Source organism: Telmatherina bonti, assembly GCF_933228915.1.
Source record: "Telmatherina bonti genome assembly, chromosome: 20".
Classification (NCBI taxonomy): domain Eukaryota; kingdom Metazoa; phylum Chordata; class Actinopteri; order Atheriniformes; family Telmatherinidae; genus Telmatherina; species Telmatherina bonti.
In genome coordinates, this window is record NC_136618.1 from 27,969,528 (window position 1) to 27,986,353 (window position 16,826).

Genomic DNA, 16,826 nt, shown 5'->3' on the forward strand with positions numbered 1-16,826 from the left:
AATTTCGAGATTAAATTACTTTTAAATGGATGAGTTATAAAAAAAATTCACTCCCCCCACAGTTGTCATGAAGGTAAACCTGACCTATTAAACCTAAAATGGACTCTTGAACCAGGCTGTAAACATGTTTATTTCTGCTGTCAAGTTGGTCTTTTTAACATGGGAGTCTATGGGGATTCGATCTGTTTTGCAGCCCCTAGTGGATGAAGAAGGAACTGCATTTTTATGCACTTCTGTGTAGGCTTCACTTTTAACCGCCGGAGGTTGTCGTTTGGGCCAAACAGAGCTCAGTGGGGGCCAATAACTGTCAAATGAGGCTGGAACTAAAATCCCAGTTTAATAGGTGAAAGTCCTAACTCTGTAGTTTTCTAATAAAGAAAAATAACTCCTTACATCATGGGATGCCTACAGCTAGCAGCTTTAAATCAATGTAACATGGTATGCTAGCATGTATGAAGCACAAACATTCTTTTTTTTTTTTTCATTTGATGATTGTGTTGGACTGAAGTTACAAGATCTTTAATTGATAACCTCAGCCTGGCTAAAAGTAGCTTTCCTGCTGCTCTCTGGGGGACTTTTAGGCTCCTACTGTGTGTTTTCCACCACTGATTGTCAGGTTTTAATGTTCACTCTAAGATTACTGTAACCCCAGTTCGGCCCTGCAGATCATCTCAGGGCTTCAGCTCTCTGTAGACGGTGAATGATATGTGTTTCTGTTGAATTCAGTGAGTACAGGGCGGGTTGGGTTGGGTGCAGTGTGGTCAGAGTCTGTGTGCAGCTATTAATACCCATGACTGGCGTGGCTCTGACTTTTGATGGCACACATCAAGGAGGAGGACCAGTTCACGACCACCTACAAGACTAAACTTATCTCATTTATAAACTCTCTTCAGCTCGGTACTGAAAAAAATTGGTAGAAACAATAACATGTGAAATATTAATAACATTGTTTTGCTGTAAATGTAAATTATTTTTTTAGGAATGCTGAATTTGCTGCTGTTAGAAAGTGCAGGAGGATTCAGTTTCAACGTATTTGTGTAAAGATGGTTCTGATAATAACTTCCAGAAGTGCAGGTGTGTCTTTTGTGCTCTCATGTACTGGTGAGTGTCTGAAGTTTTTCTTCTAAGCATCTGCTGTCATCATTACATCCATAAAGGTGAGAATCCTGGAATAAATAAAGTGGTTCACACTACAGATAAATGAAAACGGCCCCCTCACTAAGGTGAACATGTTTCATGTCTTGTGACGTTGTTCATTATTTTTGATGAAGTTTTGTTTTTGTGATTTTGTTTTGGGATACAGATCAGTAACATCTCTTCTCTCTGAGGTCTTGCTGGGTGTGGATTCATGGATCACACATGTGAGGCGAGCCTGAGGACTGAAGCTGCTGGGAGTTGCTTAATAATCACCCGGTTAGGCTGAAACCAAGGAGTCAGAGAAGGAGAGTGGATGGGGATTTTGACTAGTTTGTTTTGTTCAGATAGATATAGTGCATTTTTTATTTTTTCATTACAAACCACGCAGAGTTTATAACATATAATGTGGCAGTTTTCATTCAAAAGTACTAACAATAATGCATTTTATTTTAAAAGTGCCTCTCAGGCAGGGCCGGATTAAAAGTCCACAGGCCCCTGGGCCCAGAGTGTCCCAGGGGCCCCCCTTCCTCAACACAACATTTAAAATTATGAATGATACACTGTGAAATAACATTTCTAACATCTTTCAGCCAGTGGTGCCAATAGCAATACACGAGACACTGTGGTGTAACTATCTGGCTTTTATGTACAATTTCCCTTTTTATTAGTTATCGGCTCCCATATCTGAAACGTATTATTTAAAAACTTAGAAAATATATTTGTGTTCTTTAACTGCTGGTGTATGCCTTACATAGGCCCCAAGTGGGCATGGGCCTCTGCTCGTAATGGCCGTTGGATAATCCAGCCTTGTATGTAGGTAATTTTTAGGTCATTTCTGCGGAATTTTAAATAGTAATTTATGTGTAATTTGTAATGTGAGAAGATTCAGTAGAATGGTTTAATCTGTAATTTATACAAAGGCTTCATGACAAACAGGTGAGTGATTTTGGGTGTTGGGATTCCTGCTGTTATCCACCCTGACGTCGGTGAGCATCTTGTAAAATGAAAATCTGATAAGTAAAAAAAAGAAAAGAAAAGAAAAGTTAGATTTTTGCTGTCATTCATGTGTCATGCTGCCATCAACCGCTGATGGTTTCCCTGGATTGAAGGTTCTTTAGCACAGAGGTGTCCAGCTCCGGTCCTCGAGGGCCAGAATCCTGCAGGTTTTCTATGTATCCCTGCTCAGACACACCTGATTCAAATTAATTAGTAGTACAGCTTAATCAGTTGTGCACGTCATTAGCTGTTTGATCCATTTAGTGGAAGCTAGATGTGTTGGAACAGGAATACATGGGAAACCTGCAGGACAGCGGCCCTCGAGGACCGACTTTGGACACCCCTGCTTTAGCACCTAAACAAGATACAACATGTGTCCTATTTCCTTTAACCAGACTGAGCCTATTCTATTCTATTCTATTCTACAGTCATTTAGCAACGCTTTTATCCAAAGCGACTTACATATGAGTGAGAACAACACAAGCACAAAATTAAACAGTAGAGGACATCGTAGGAAGATGCTAGTGGACTGTCCACTTGGATGCAGATCCTTGCATGAAGTGCTACAGGCTTTTTTTTTTTTTTTTTTTTTTTTTACTCCCTTCCCACTATATAATGTCACCTATGTTACAATACAAAGAATTAATATCATAAAGTTTGTTGCAGCTTGCTCTTAAAAGTAGACACGGACTTTGCAGAGCGGACAGAGTTTGGGAGATCATTCCACCATTGTGGCACAACAGAGGAAAAGAGTCTGGCTGGTGATTTAGTCCCACGTTGTGGTGGTAACACGAGGCGTCTTTCACTGGTGGAACGTAGCTGTCGAGAGGGAGTGTAGGCCTGGATTAGGGAGTGAAGGTAGACAGGAGCCATTTGAGTTATTGTTTTGTAAGCCAGAAGCAAGGCTTTGAATTTGATGTATGCTGCAACCGGAAGCCAGTGAAGAGCGATTAGCAGCGGAGTGACATGAGCTTGTTTCGGTTGGTTGAAAATCAGACACGCTGCTGCATTCTGGATCATCTGCAGAGGTTTAACAGAGCATGCAGACAGACCTGCCAGTAGGGACTTGCTGTAATTGATGCGTGAGATGACCAGAGCCTGAACCAGAAGCTGAGTCGTGTGGTCTGTCAGGTACGGTCTGATTCTCTTGATGTTGTAGAGAGCATATCGACAGGTACGGGCAACCGAGGCAACATGGACCTTAAAGGTCAACTGGTCATCCACCATGACCCCAAGATTCCGGGCAGCAGGCGTAGGAACAAGTGTGACAGAGTCAAGCTTCACACTTAATTGCGGAGGTATGGAAGGATTGGCTGGGCAGACAATGAGCTCTGTCTTGGACAGATTGAGCTGAAGGTGGCGAGCCTTCATCCATGCCGAGATATCAGCAAGGCAAGCTGATATTCTCATTGAGACGGTTGAGACGAACCTACCATGATATGAACACTGCCTGATAGATGAAGCAACATCTGAGGTTCTGAATGTCAGTATTTGTGAAGGGTGAGGAATTACTTTCATACTGACCTGCACTGGTGCATCCATGCTTGTCTTAAAAGATGTTTCACTCCTTCTCCTCCAATGACCTGATGGTCACCAAAGGTAGCACCTGGGGCGTCCAATCAGAGGTGTTCAGTACCATCCCAGCCACCCCGCGGCCTTTGAACTGAACAAGTGGAAGTCAAAAGGCGTAAAAAGAAGACCATATCTGTTCAGCAGAACCTGAAGGTAAAAATCCTGCAAAGACCTGATACAGAACCTCCGAGGTCCATCTGGACCTTCAGTTGATCATCTACTGTTAGCCTGGAGACATAGTTGGTCCTGGTAGCTTTATTGTGACAAAACAACTCACTTCCACTTTGTTTTGGACGATAGTAACAGGCGGTTCCTCTGATCCCACTGTTTTCCTGTAGTCAGACGTCCAGGACACATTATTACCACGGTCACTTGTTGAAATAAAGAGGAGCCTGTTTGATTAGATCAGGAGAAATATCTAAGTGTCCCTGCAGGTTTAGGAAACACTGTTGGGGTGTTGTGGGTTATCCTTTTAGTGCGAAAGAAAGCCAGTGACTCATCTGTGTTGGCATCTGTTGATGGTGTGGAAGTAAAGGGGAAAAGGCAACGGAGAGCACCTTCCCAGTCCGACAGGGAAAGCCAAAATTTTAAGTCTTTCATATTGTTATTTATTTTTTAAAACACCTGAATCATAATTGCTAAATACACCTGTGCTTAGACTTAGACTTAACTTTATTGATCCCTTTGAGATGATAAAAGTAGCACGCACTTAAAAAATTCAATAAATAAAAAAAGAAATTAGTGAAAATAGAATTAAAATTAATAAATAAATTTAATTAATTCTTAAGTCATTAATTTATCATTATTAATAATAAAAAAAGAACAATAATAATGAGGATAATAATAATAATAATAATAATAATAATAATAATAAAAATACCACTAATAGTAGTAATAATAATAATAATAATAATAATAATAATAATAATAATAATAATAAATACATTTGTATGGGAAAGGCCATATTGTTTTCTAAAGAGAGGTGAAGTGGGGGAGTTTCTGTTTAGTTTCAATCTTACATTTCACCACCAGATGTCACTAAATCTTGGACCCAGCTGGGTAAAGAGGAGGAACAGCAAATCAAACCTGTGTTCAAGCTAATTTTGGTGTTTGATTTTCTTTGGGACAGACTGTAACACATGTTTTAATGAATAAAGTTTCATTCTTCTCGTCAGAAAAACCAAATCCAGCTCAGAAAGTTTAACAAATGTGACATTTATTGAAAATTTTATTCTTTTTTCTGGCTCATGTTTTCATTTTTAGACAATAAAACTTACAATTTTTGTTGCCTTAATTTGAGTTTCAGTCACTTAAAGTAGATCACAGTAGATTTAATGCTCTATTTATGCCCTTTATTATTCCCTTGGCTATCAGAGTATATCATGGGACTTGGGGTTTGCAGGTGAGTGCCATCACCTTCTTAAACATGCAAGTTTTCACATTATAAACTACCTTTGTTTAACAACCCAGTCCTACTTCCTCACACACTCTCACTTTATCTCATTGGCTAATTGCTGTTACAACAATCAGTTTTCCTCCCTCCCTCTCCGTCCATCTCTTCCCTTCTAGAAACTGATCCTTCAGTGAAGGCGCCACCTCCCGTCTCTCCTCATCCTCCTCCTCCTTCTTCTCCTCGCCTTCACATAAATCCCTCTTTGGTTCTCTCAGTCCCTATTTCACCCTGCATTCAGATCTCCAGTCTCTTTAAGCTGATCGCTGCCTCTGGATCTCCGTGTCCGTGGGAAGGATGCTGCCCCGCAGACTCCTGGCTCTGCTTGCACTTTTTCTGCTCTGCAAAGGTAAGAAAACTGCCACCACATAAAACATAAAACAGTTTGTGGTCAGTGTGAGAGACAAAGTCTGCTTCCTCTTCAGTTTTTGTCTTTGATGTGGGACGAGAAACTAAAAGACAAGTAGAGGTCTATGAATCAACCCTGACATGACGGCAGGGTGGAAACAGAACCAGCTTAGCCAGGAGTGGACAGATCAGGTTATTTTAAGTCTGCTGTGGTGTGTTTGTGTCTGGTGGTTGCAGGTCACAGTCTGTTCATCTTTCATCTGTAGTATCTGTGGTGGGTTTTAGCCCATTTCCCACCGCTCAGCATGGCCTCCCTGTCTGACTGGCAGCTGTAATCACCTCTTATGTTAAAGGTTGGCCAGGTGGTGATGGGATGAGGTGTTTTTTTTATAGTAGTCTGATCCTATTGAGGGCAGTGTCGCACTCGTGTGCGTGCATGTAGAGCCACAGGCGGCCAGCGCTGAAGCTGAATGTTACTGTGTGCCACTTTTGTTTAGACTGTAGATGAACAGACATGAAAACACAACAATCTGAGCTTTGAGAGGAACTGATTTAGTAACAGTCTACAGGTTTTGTTATGTTCTTTATTGCTTTGAGTGCTGAGCAGAGCTTTTGGGATTCCTTCTGCTTCAGGGTTAGATTTTGTTTAGATCTTCTGGTTTAGTTAAGTTGGTTTTTAATTTCTTGTTTGTTTTTTAGAAGTTTCTTTTTTTATGCTATTGCCACATTTCAAGGTAGTGTTACTTCCTGGGGGGGACGGCTTATTGGGATAAATTTAACTTCCTCTCTTTGTTACTGTCGTCTTCATTTAACAATATTTATCCTTGTTGTTGTTTCATTTTGTTTATGACTAGATCATCTTTTGTTTGCATGGATGTTTTGTTGCTTGTTCATGTGTTGTTGTCCCTGTCCTCCACTAGTTGTGTTTCTTCATGTTTATTCTCAGCCAAAAAAGCTTCTTTGTTTGCTTTTATAAGATGCATCAGTCCAAAATCCAGCCAACTGGACCAAACTTTGGCCTCTAATGGGACTTTAAATGGTTAAGCAACATTTTAAAACATTTGATTAAACCCTGTTTTACAGGATAAAACAAGTTTTTAATATTGCCAGTAGTAGCATGTTTATTTTCAGTGCTCTGAGGGTTATATGTTGCATCCAGGACCAGTTCAGACACCAGCTGGAAGTTACAGCGAGTTCTGCAGGTTGTGTTTTATCAGAGATAATTAAAATAATTCTTTGTTTTTTAATCGACTGTGGACATCAAACCTTCACATCAGGGCTAAATGTGGTCTGTAGGCTGACTCACTGTCAGCTTATAGACCACTGATCAGTAAAACCGATCAGTCTCATCGGTGTGAGACGTTACAGAGGTGCATACAGCTTCCAGGTGTTGTGTTCCCATTAATCTGACTTTTGACTGAACTTATTCCCATTTAAAAGCAGGATGTTTGCTTGTGTTAGTGGTTATTTGATAAAAAAGGAAAGTCTTATAGGTGAAAGAAAAAAAGAACCACTGTATACAAAGGGAGACTAAAGCTTAACGTACGAACGAACGAAGGAAATAAAAACAACAAATAAAGCTGTTTAAAATATACAGAATAAACAAAACATACAGGAGATGAACTTTTAAGGTTAAACAATAATTTTTATAACTAATAAAAACATTTTTTACTAGTTTCTATGCAGCTGTTTCATGCATCCATTGACATTTGTCCATCATGTTCCTTTTGGAGCCAGAAGTGACCAAATGTGGATAAAATGTAGCTTCAAAGACATATTTAAACCCTGATTGGGCTTAAATATGTTTTTAACTTGTAATATCTGTTTGCACATTTATTTATCCAATTTCCTTTCTTCAAAACTACTTGAATCTCTTTTATTTTATTCTGCAGTCATTTAGCAGAGGATTTTCTCTGAGGCAACTTAGAGTGAAATCAGACAGGAGGGGCGTCATATTTAAGTCATATTCAGATTATTGTGAGTCCGGTTGATGCTGTTAGTGCAGTGGCAGTTTATTTGTTTTGTTTGCTTTTATTCCCTTGCATCCTTCCTCCTCCCTCCCTCACAAACAGGAACTAATTCCAGTTCATGCCCAGCGTGGTTCCAGGACAATGAATCATGACTTCAGTTGCTTTGCCTGACTGTGAAGAAATTCAGTCTTTACTGCTATTTTCTACTTTGCTGAAGACTTTGACTCCATTTATAGTAGTCTTATAGATTAGATCAGGCCTTTGGTAAGACAGGAGCAGTCCACTGACTAATAAGCCGTTTCTAATCTACAAACTTTCATAAAAATAATAACAGGAAGACAAATGAGGCCATACTGTACAGTATTTATGCACCGTCTAATCTCATTATGAATCAGTAGTTAATTTAATCCTTTCTGTCAGAAATTATGAGAGGAATTGAGGATTTTTCATATTGTTCGTTGACAGCAGGTCCTTAAATAACTAGAAATGACTTGTTGTCAACAAACGAGACACTTTGGTTTTTATATCTGGGTTAAGATCCGAGCCAGAGTCCTGAAAACTAAGACATAACACACTAACTAGATTAACCCAACAGCATTACTATGAGCACATTTTGATATTTCTTCTTGATCTGATTCAAGACATTCCTCTTTGGTTCAGCGTGAGGACGGTGGGAATATTGTCTGAATTACTGTGATACATCAGGATGATGTTCCTAAAGCTACCAGAATCCAACTTGTTTCCAGTCTGCGTATGCCAGTGTGGACACTTTAAATAGGCTGAATAGACTCTCAGCTTAATCTATTAGTCGGCTAAAAAGGCCAAACTCCAACGTCATTTATTGAAACACCAGAGAAAGACCTGATCCCCCTGTTTACAGGTAGACTGAGTCAACTTTGACGCACCATGCTGACCTCTGACCTCTGCACAGTTCTCATGTTGAGGAGAAACATGAGCAAACATTTCAACAACTCTCTCCAAGTCTGAGATTTTCTTTTACTATTAAAAAAACAAGACAGGAGACCCCAGCAGTGCAGTTTCTCTAGTTTTCTCTCTGTCTTCATGTAAAACATAATGCCATTCTTTATGTGCAATTTGGAAATATGGATTAAAAAAATGAACTGTCAAAATAAGACCATCTATCCATTCATTATCCAGGGTTGTGGGGCAGCCGCCTTAGCATAGAAGTGGAGATTTCCCCATCCCCAGCCACATTTACCAGCTCATCAGGGGATCTGGAGGCATTCCCAGGCCAGCTGAGAGACATAATCCCCTCCCTGGGTTTCTTCCTGCAGAGATTCATCATAGAGGTCCTCAAGCATCTCTAGGGTGCCCCCTTTTGGGCCTACCTCACTCTAAGGGCCATCTACTCGTTGGAAAGACTTCCCCAGACTGCAAGTTGCCTCTGATGCGCTTATTAGTCCTAGAACGTATGTTTAGATTAAGATTAGATTTAGATATTTCTTTATTTCAGACAAAATAACACAAATTAATCAGCAGGTTAAAAAAAGTAGAAATTATTATAGAGTCTGAAAAGGAGCAGGATGAAGCAATGCTCATGTATTCCTGCCTCCCTTTACAGCATATGTTTAAATCCTCCCGACTACCAGGAAACAAAATGTGTAACTACAAATGTCCACTACGGAGGACATTGCTTCAACTTTTAAATATTGTGGTAAAATATAGTTATATTTATCTAAGAAACGATTTAATGTGTTTATAAGATATTCAATGAAAACATAACTACAAAATTCCATGTAAAAATCAGCACAAAGAAAAGTATTATGCACTTTTGCTCTTCCCGTAAAACATGCTTGTTGCAATGGAGGCCATTTTTCTTGAAGAGAGAAAGAAAGTTCACAAAGCCTCACCCCCCACAAATGAGGTACCATTTAAAAGCACTAAATGTCCTCTTTAAAGACCAAAAAGTGTTAGTTCAGTAGCATTCAGGGAGATGAAAATATTTAGGTTTAAAAAGGTCTTCCACAGAGGACAAATTTGAACTACTGGTAGTCAGGAGGATATGTAGGAAGCAGGACATTAATAAATATATAAAGCAGTTTGAACTTTCAACGTACAGTGAATGCAACATGATTTAAAGGTGAAGTTAGGTGGTGATAGAGTTGAAGAGGCTGAATATTTCAGCTGAACTAGGAGTGTGAGTCTAAGATCTGAGACCAGAAACTCTGTTTTGTTTTGTAGATATGTTTCCATTTAGTCACAGTGGCTCCAGTCCACTGAAGGCAGAAATCTGTTTAAATCACCGTCATGTTGCCAGTTTTATCATGTCTGAGCTCTTTCTGACGTCTTGATGTTGTCCTTCCAGGCCAAGAGGAGAACAAGACGAAGAAATCCTGCGATGACTTCACAGACCTCAACCTGTCCCACTGCTTCCTAGGAACCAGGCTGTATGTCCGGCTGCTGCTCTACACCCGCTCCAACCTGGACTGCGGCCTTGAAATAAACCATCACCACCTGTCCACTCAGCCGCTCCTCAACCTCCAACGTCCCACCACCTTTGTCATCCATGGCTACCGCCCGACTGGAGCACCGCCCATCTGGATCAACCACATCGTCCACCTGCTGGCGCAGCAGGAAGACATGAACATCATCGTGGTGGACTGGAACCGAGGAGCCGCCAATCTCAACTACTTCACCGCTGTGACCTACACAAGCGAAGCTGCGCAGAACCTCACTGGCTTCATCATGGAAATGCAGGTGAGACGAAAAGCAAGCACTGAAAACCACGTCAGAGAAGAAGGACACAGCTGGAGAGCAGCTGAGGAGCCAGATGTTTCCAGAGGCAACACTAACTTAATCCCCTACAGAATCACTGGAAGCATCCTAAATCTGCAGATTTTCTGCCTTTAAGTAGCAAAAAATATCATAAAATAAAGAATGAAGACTTTAAATAATTAAATAAAAACATAAATAGAAGTTTGTTTCGACGGTTTACACATGTAGAAAGCACGCACTTTGAAGCTTGCTGATGTGTCTGCAGGAGGAAGGAGCAGCTCTGAGCTCAGTTCACCTCATCGGCGTCAGTCTGGGAGCTCACTTGGCTGGATATGTAGGAGCAAACCTGAAGGGGAAGATTGGCCGTATCACAGGTATGGAGGAGAGTTTGTTACATCTGGGAAGTTATTCCCTTTCTTTTGTGCTGTTTAACTTTTAGAGCAAAACGTTGCGATGTTGAGTAGGGACGTTCAATATTGGCATTTTTACCAACCAATACCAACTCTTCCGATACTGATATTTTAGAGCGAGTTGGAACAAACAAACAGGAATATCTGGAAATTATGACATCTCTAAAGTTTTGTCATTTTGAGTTAAAGGAGACGTAGCTGAAGAGTTTGATATAAATGTTCAAATTGTGTAAAAGTTGTGTAAAAAGAGTAAAAACTGATTCTGATTATTTCTGATGTTGTATTTTAATGCTAATATCAGCCACTGATATCGGTAGGCTGATAATACCGCACAGCTCTCAGTCTCCAGCCATCCCTCATTACTTTCAATGTATTGCTGAAAACAGGAAACAGGAGCAGAAATGTATTAAAATGTGTGCAAACATGAATTTAAAAACATTATAAAAGTGAGTTTGCATGTTTCTAACAGAGTTGAAAGTTAATATTTAGTTTGAGCCGCTTCATTCTTCAACACAGGCTGGATCCTCTTACACATTTTTATCATTTGCAGTTTCAGGAATAGTTCTCAATGCTTCAAAGCTCTTTTCTGAGAGTATATTCTGTGTCAGGATTATCCCACACTGCTTCCATCCATGTGTCATTTGGTGTTCCTCAGTCTTTTCTCCATGTTTCCTTTTTCAGATGAGGTTTCAGTAAAACAGTAGCTGGATCGCTGCATGTCCAGATGTCTTTTACAGGATACCACTTTCAGATCCTGATGTGTTTTTAGGTCAAACACTGCTCCGTTTGTCTTCCACTTGTTTATTTTCCTCAGATGTTTTAAAGGTGGAGTATGTAAGATTTTCAATATTTAAGAAAATAAATAAATAACTAATACAATAACTACAATCATAATTAGAAAGTTTTTTGAACATGTAGGTTCCAGTCTGTCCATATTTGATGCGTTATTAAATTACAAGTTTAATTAATGACAATGACAAAAAGCACTTTTTTTTTTTTTTTTACTGGTAGGCAAACATTTAAGAAGGGTCTTTGTTATTAATTAAACTTGTAATTTAATACCATTCAAATATGGACAGACTGGAACCTACATGTTTTAAAAACTATCTAATTATGATTGTAGTTATTTTTTTAGTTAATCTTTTTTTTTTTTAAATATTGAAAATTTTACATACTCCACCTTTAAGGACACGCTGCTCACCTGACGTTTATTGCCTCTATGATCTTAGGAATTTTTGGTGCAAAAATATTATTTTCTGTCTGTCAAGCTGCGTTTCCTTTGGTGTTTTTTAAAGACACCACTAGAGAAAAGGGAAAGTTATGTCTTTGTGACACAGTGCTGGTAACAAACAGCCTAAAGGTTTAATTCAAACTGGTTCTGTGGTGTTGTGTGTTCCTGTGTGTGTAAATCCATGTAACCTTTTTGTTATATAACAAGATTAAGAATGAGTTCATGATCATAATAATCAATTAATCAAAGTTTATTTATATAGCACTTTTCATACAAAAGTAGCACAAAGTGCTTCACAAAATAAAAAGCAAAAATAGAACAAGGTTAAAAAACCACCTTCACATCTAAAAATATGGAATTTACCCAAAGTCTAACACATATACTCACTTTTCACACATACTCACATAGATAAAACACATCAAACCAATTTTAGGGATCCACATTGGCACACTAATCATGACTTTAGGAATAAGGCCTTATCAGGGTTCAGGGCTTCAGCATGACAGATTAATAAAAAGAGAACATAGAAGATATTATTAAGACTAATTAGTAGAGTAGCTGCTGGTGAACTGACTGTAAAAAATTGTTCAAACTATTTCAATCAATTATTGAGTCATAAAATCTAAGATTTCCAAACAGAAGGAAAACAGAATATTTAAATAAAACCATTGAAGCTGAAGGAATAAAAACATTAGAATAAGACACATCCTGGGTTCTCCCTTCCAGGATTGGATCCGGCCGGACCCATGTTCACCAGCGCCACACCAGATGAGCGGCTGGACCCCACAGACGCCATGTTCGTGGATGTGCTTCACACCGACATGGACTGTAAGAACCTAACTCAGATTTACTGATAATAATGTTAAAATCATTTACGCGCAGTGGATTTTTACAGAGGAATGTTACCTTTCCCAGAGAAATTACTGTGATTTTCCGATGGTTGATCATTGATCCAGTAAAGTCTAAATAAAAACGGGACAAACAGAACATTTAAAACAACATAGAAGTCTAAATCATTCAAGAAAAAGGGTAATGTTGCATCTGAATTCTATTAATTATTGACAAATTTTTACATTTTGAGCAGCTTTTATGCAGAATTATGGAGCTGACCAATCAGAGCAGAGCAGGGCAGGCTCTGCTCTCATTGGTATTCACATAAAAGAAGGAAAAGTGCCGTTTTTAGCCTCGGGATGCTGCAGGGCAATGTTTTCTCCAGGAAAGTGCACAATAAATGTCAGTCTATCATCAAACAAGTCAGAAGCAAAACCTTTTCAGGTCAGAAATGAAAGTAATGTTGCTTTAAAAGAAGCATTTTAGCACACAGCAACCGAAACAGAAAGGGTTTTAATTTTCCAGAATATAGTTGGCTATAACTAAGAAAGGAAAAATTCAGTATTTGCATCAATGAGTGATGCATCCATTGCCCCAGAATCTAAATACCTGGCTCAGTGTTAATGCTGCCTTCTCAGGCCTCATGCACGATAGCGGGTTGAAGTGTGTGCTGCTTGGAAGCTGGCTGGTCTGTAACCTCTTTAACCTGAAAAATGTCTGTTTCCTGTTTTTATTCCAGCGTTTCACTTCAGTTCTTACCACTTCAAATAAGTTCAAGACTTACGAAACCCACGTGGCCCTGTTTCCGCTCAGTTTATAGTTTATGGAATACTAAATTCTGGCATCGCATGAAGTCTGAAAAGTCCTGAGAGTAAAAGCTGTGACTTCTGTTTGCAGCGTTCGGACTGAGAGGAGCTCATGGCCACATCGATTTCTATGCCAATGGCGGAGCTGATCAGCCAGGATGCCCCAAAACCATCTTTTCAGGTGTGCATGCACACACACACACACATTCATAAGCTGTTACAAGCACATAAAATGAACACACACTCGCTCATTGCAGCATCATCCCTTTGTCCTCCAGGTAAATCTTACTTTGTGTGCGACCACCAGCGCTCGGTGTTCCTGTACCTGTGCGCTCTGAACCGAACCTGCCACCTCACAGGCTACCCCTGTGTGTCATACTCCCACTTCCTGGATGCTCGATGTCTGCAGTGTGAGGTCTTCAAACCTGCGCCCTGTCCTGTGCTTGGTGGGTGCAGAAACACTAAAGAAACAAACACAAACTAACACAAATACAACAATATACTATTAAACCAACTTCATGGTAAAATGATCTACCTCAATGTATGTTTTCTTTTTGTATTAGAATAAAAAAAACTTTGGATTTTGGTCTGAAAAGATAAAATAATTAGTGAGCATGAACTCATGTCAGCATCCTGGTGTGACCTAATCTGCAGGTTATGACCTCAGCCAGTGGAGGGATTCTCTTCTTCGACTCGGACAGACCAAAGTCTTCTTCAGCACCACCGGCTCTTTACCCTACAGGAGTGAGTCCATCACACACTTCTTTCACAAGCAGTTTGACTTGTAGGAACATTTTAGAAGCAGAAAACCGACGACTCATTCGCTTTGTGTCCTGTGTGTTGCAGAGCTGAGCTACAGGGTGGATATGGTGACGTGGAACCAGTACCTCCGCTGGGGAGTGGTTTACATCCGGCTGCACAGTGGCAGGAACTTCACAGAAGCCCGAATAGACCAGTGAGTCCTTTTATGGTTTAACAACACAGCATATGCAAAAAAAAAAAAAAAAAAAAAAAAAGGAAGGAAATATCACACGTCGCTTCTTTTTTTTCCCTCTCTTTCCTCACCATTACTCCCAGTAAGCGTCTCCGGTTCGAGCAGTACACCTCCACAAGGCTGCTGGCCCAGTTTGACGAGGACCTGCAGCACATTCAGAAGATCTCCATGCGAATCAACACAGGAAACATCATCGGCCCCCGTTACAAAATAAGGCTGCTGAGGATTCGGTTCACGCCGCTGGAGCATCCAGAGAGGTCAGAGGTCACTGCACTCAACTACAAATTAACAGACAGCTCCTGTCTGTAAATGTTACAGAGAACATTTAATGTAAAAAAAGAGTTTATGTTTCTCTCTTTAACACACACTCACATACACTGCTGTGATCACATTGGAGACACAAGAAATAAAACATCTTCACATAAACTGAATCTCCAAGTGAAAATATTGGCAACAAGTTAAAAACCTTTAACTGGTCAGGTGGTTGTTTTGGGTGCAGTATGTGGTAGGAGGATGATAAATCTTTTCCATCACTTGTAGTTCTGCTTACTCTCTGATAGTGGTATTAAACTGGTCTGATCCTTGTGACGGCCTCCCAGTTGGAGCTGTTCTCAGCCTGATGTTTTCCTCCTCTTTACAGTTTAAATATCTTCTTACACAAATTAAGACGTTTTATAGGCAAGATTTGTCCATGTTTTCAAGCTAAAGGTACTTTAAAGTAAACTACAGCCTTGTTGGCCTCCTGTTTAACATAAACTGCATAATGTAGCGCTAGCTTAGTTAGCACTAGTTAATGTGGATATTGAGCATCTCTGTGAGCATCTATATTAGTTATTTTAGACTCTAATGTGAAAACCTTGATCACTGAGTTGTAAGTAGTCCTGAAATACACTTAGTAAAACTAAGTTAATTCATCTAATGCTACTATATAACTAGATATAACTATATAACTCGATTAGCACTGCTATGTAGCTTCATGCTAACATCAGGTTAAAATCCTTATGTAACATCAGTCGCTGTACAAGCTCTGGGGGGAAAAATGATAAAAATGCCAAAATTATTAAAGAATGACTGGATAGGAATGTACTTCAAACTGGTGTAGTGACACTGATGATCCATGCTTGTCTGGAGAAAAGGTTTCAAACCTCCTACAGTAACATCCTTATTCACCTGAGAAGTGGTATTTGGTGTGATCAATCTGATTTCAGCGGGGGAATTACCAGCCTTACACCCTCTAGCTCTGCCCCTGGTTTATATGAAATCCGTGATTAATAAAGCAGTCAGTTAAGGGACACAGATCCAGAAGGTGGAGCATTCAAAGGATTCCTCGCTTAGATCTGCTGCTATAATTCACTCGAGTTTTCACTCCAATTACTCAAACAATGATAAAAAAAAAAAAAAGTATTATTGCTATAAAACAAAGATGATTAAGTATCACAAAACAGCAGAAATGTTTAACAACAGAAATTTTAAATCAGAGTGACGTATTAACAGACATGTCTTCCTCTCCATCAGGCCTTTAATGTGCCGTTTTGACATCATCATGGAGGAAAACATGGAGGTGGCATTCCGGCCTCTGCCTTGTACCTCTCACCTCTGACTCAGCACACCTCACCTTCCTCTTCTTCTTCTTCTTTGGAGGCACATCTGACTCGCCCTGAAACCTGAGACCCAGCTTTCTGCTGGGTGCTACAGCCCCATCACCACGTGAAGCTCCAGGAACCTTAACGGAGGTCCAGCTGCAGGCTGAGGAAAGTTATTAGAACCAGAAACTGGAAAGCTGAAACACGACTCGTGTTTAATGGAAAGAATGAGAAACAGCTGATTTATGAAGAGATTCTACATGAGAGGCTTTGATCAAGCAACAGTTTTCCTTATGAAGCTTATGAACATCTATTTTTAGTAAATCCCCACATTGTTCCTCCAACTTCATTTGATGTAATGATTGTTAATCCCTTTAATCTAAATGAAAAAACTGGAAATGAACCAAAAAAATGAACATTTTAGTTTGTTTCTGGCCTCTGAGAGACATTTAGAAACCTAAACCTTTAAACAAACTCAGTGCACATAGAAACGGGACTAAATGCAGCTCCTCCTCTTTGTGCCTTGTTCCAGTAGCCCTTCTCAAGGTGAGGTGAATCAAATGCACTGGAAGTGTAGAACATGGAGCTTACCATCATCCACCAGAGGAGAGGCTGAGAAGTCCTCCACATCAACGCTGCAATGATGTTTGTCCACTGTGACAATTCAGGGTTAAACAGTTTTGGAGACCTGCGTGTTTCTGTGAAGTTGGCCAGAAGAAGATGGGACTTCAACTGAGCAGCCAATACAAACACCTCCTCCAC

At 39.8% G+C, this 16,826-nt stretch overlaps 1 protein-coding gene across 1 annotated transcript; it reads left to right on the forward strand.

Annotated features, from left to right (window-relative positions):
* Positions 1-5,452: 5,452 nt before the first annotated feature.
* Positions 5,453-16,081, forward strand: lipib (lipase, member Ib; the record flags this gene model as incomplete). The annotated part of the gene is made up of 10 exons (XM_079259901.1): positions 5,453-5,504; positions 9,800-10,191; positions 10,475-10,583; positions 12,577-12,678; positions 13,579-13,668; positions 13,766-13,933; positions 14,142-14,231; positions 14,334-14,442; positions 14,565-14,738; positions 15,997-16,081. 10 exons carry the CDS (start codon positions 5,453-5,455, stop codon positions 16,079-16,081), a joined length of 1,371 nt encoding a protein of 456 aa, XP_079116027.1.
* Positions 16,082-16,826: the final 745 nt, after the last annotated feature.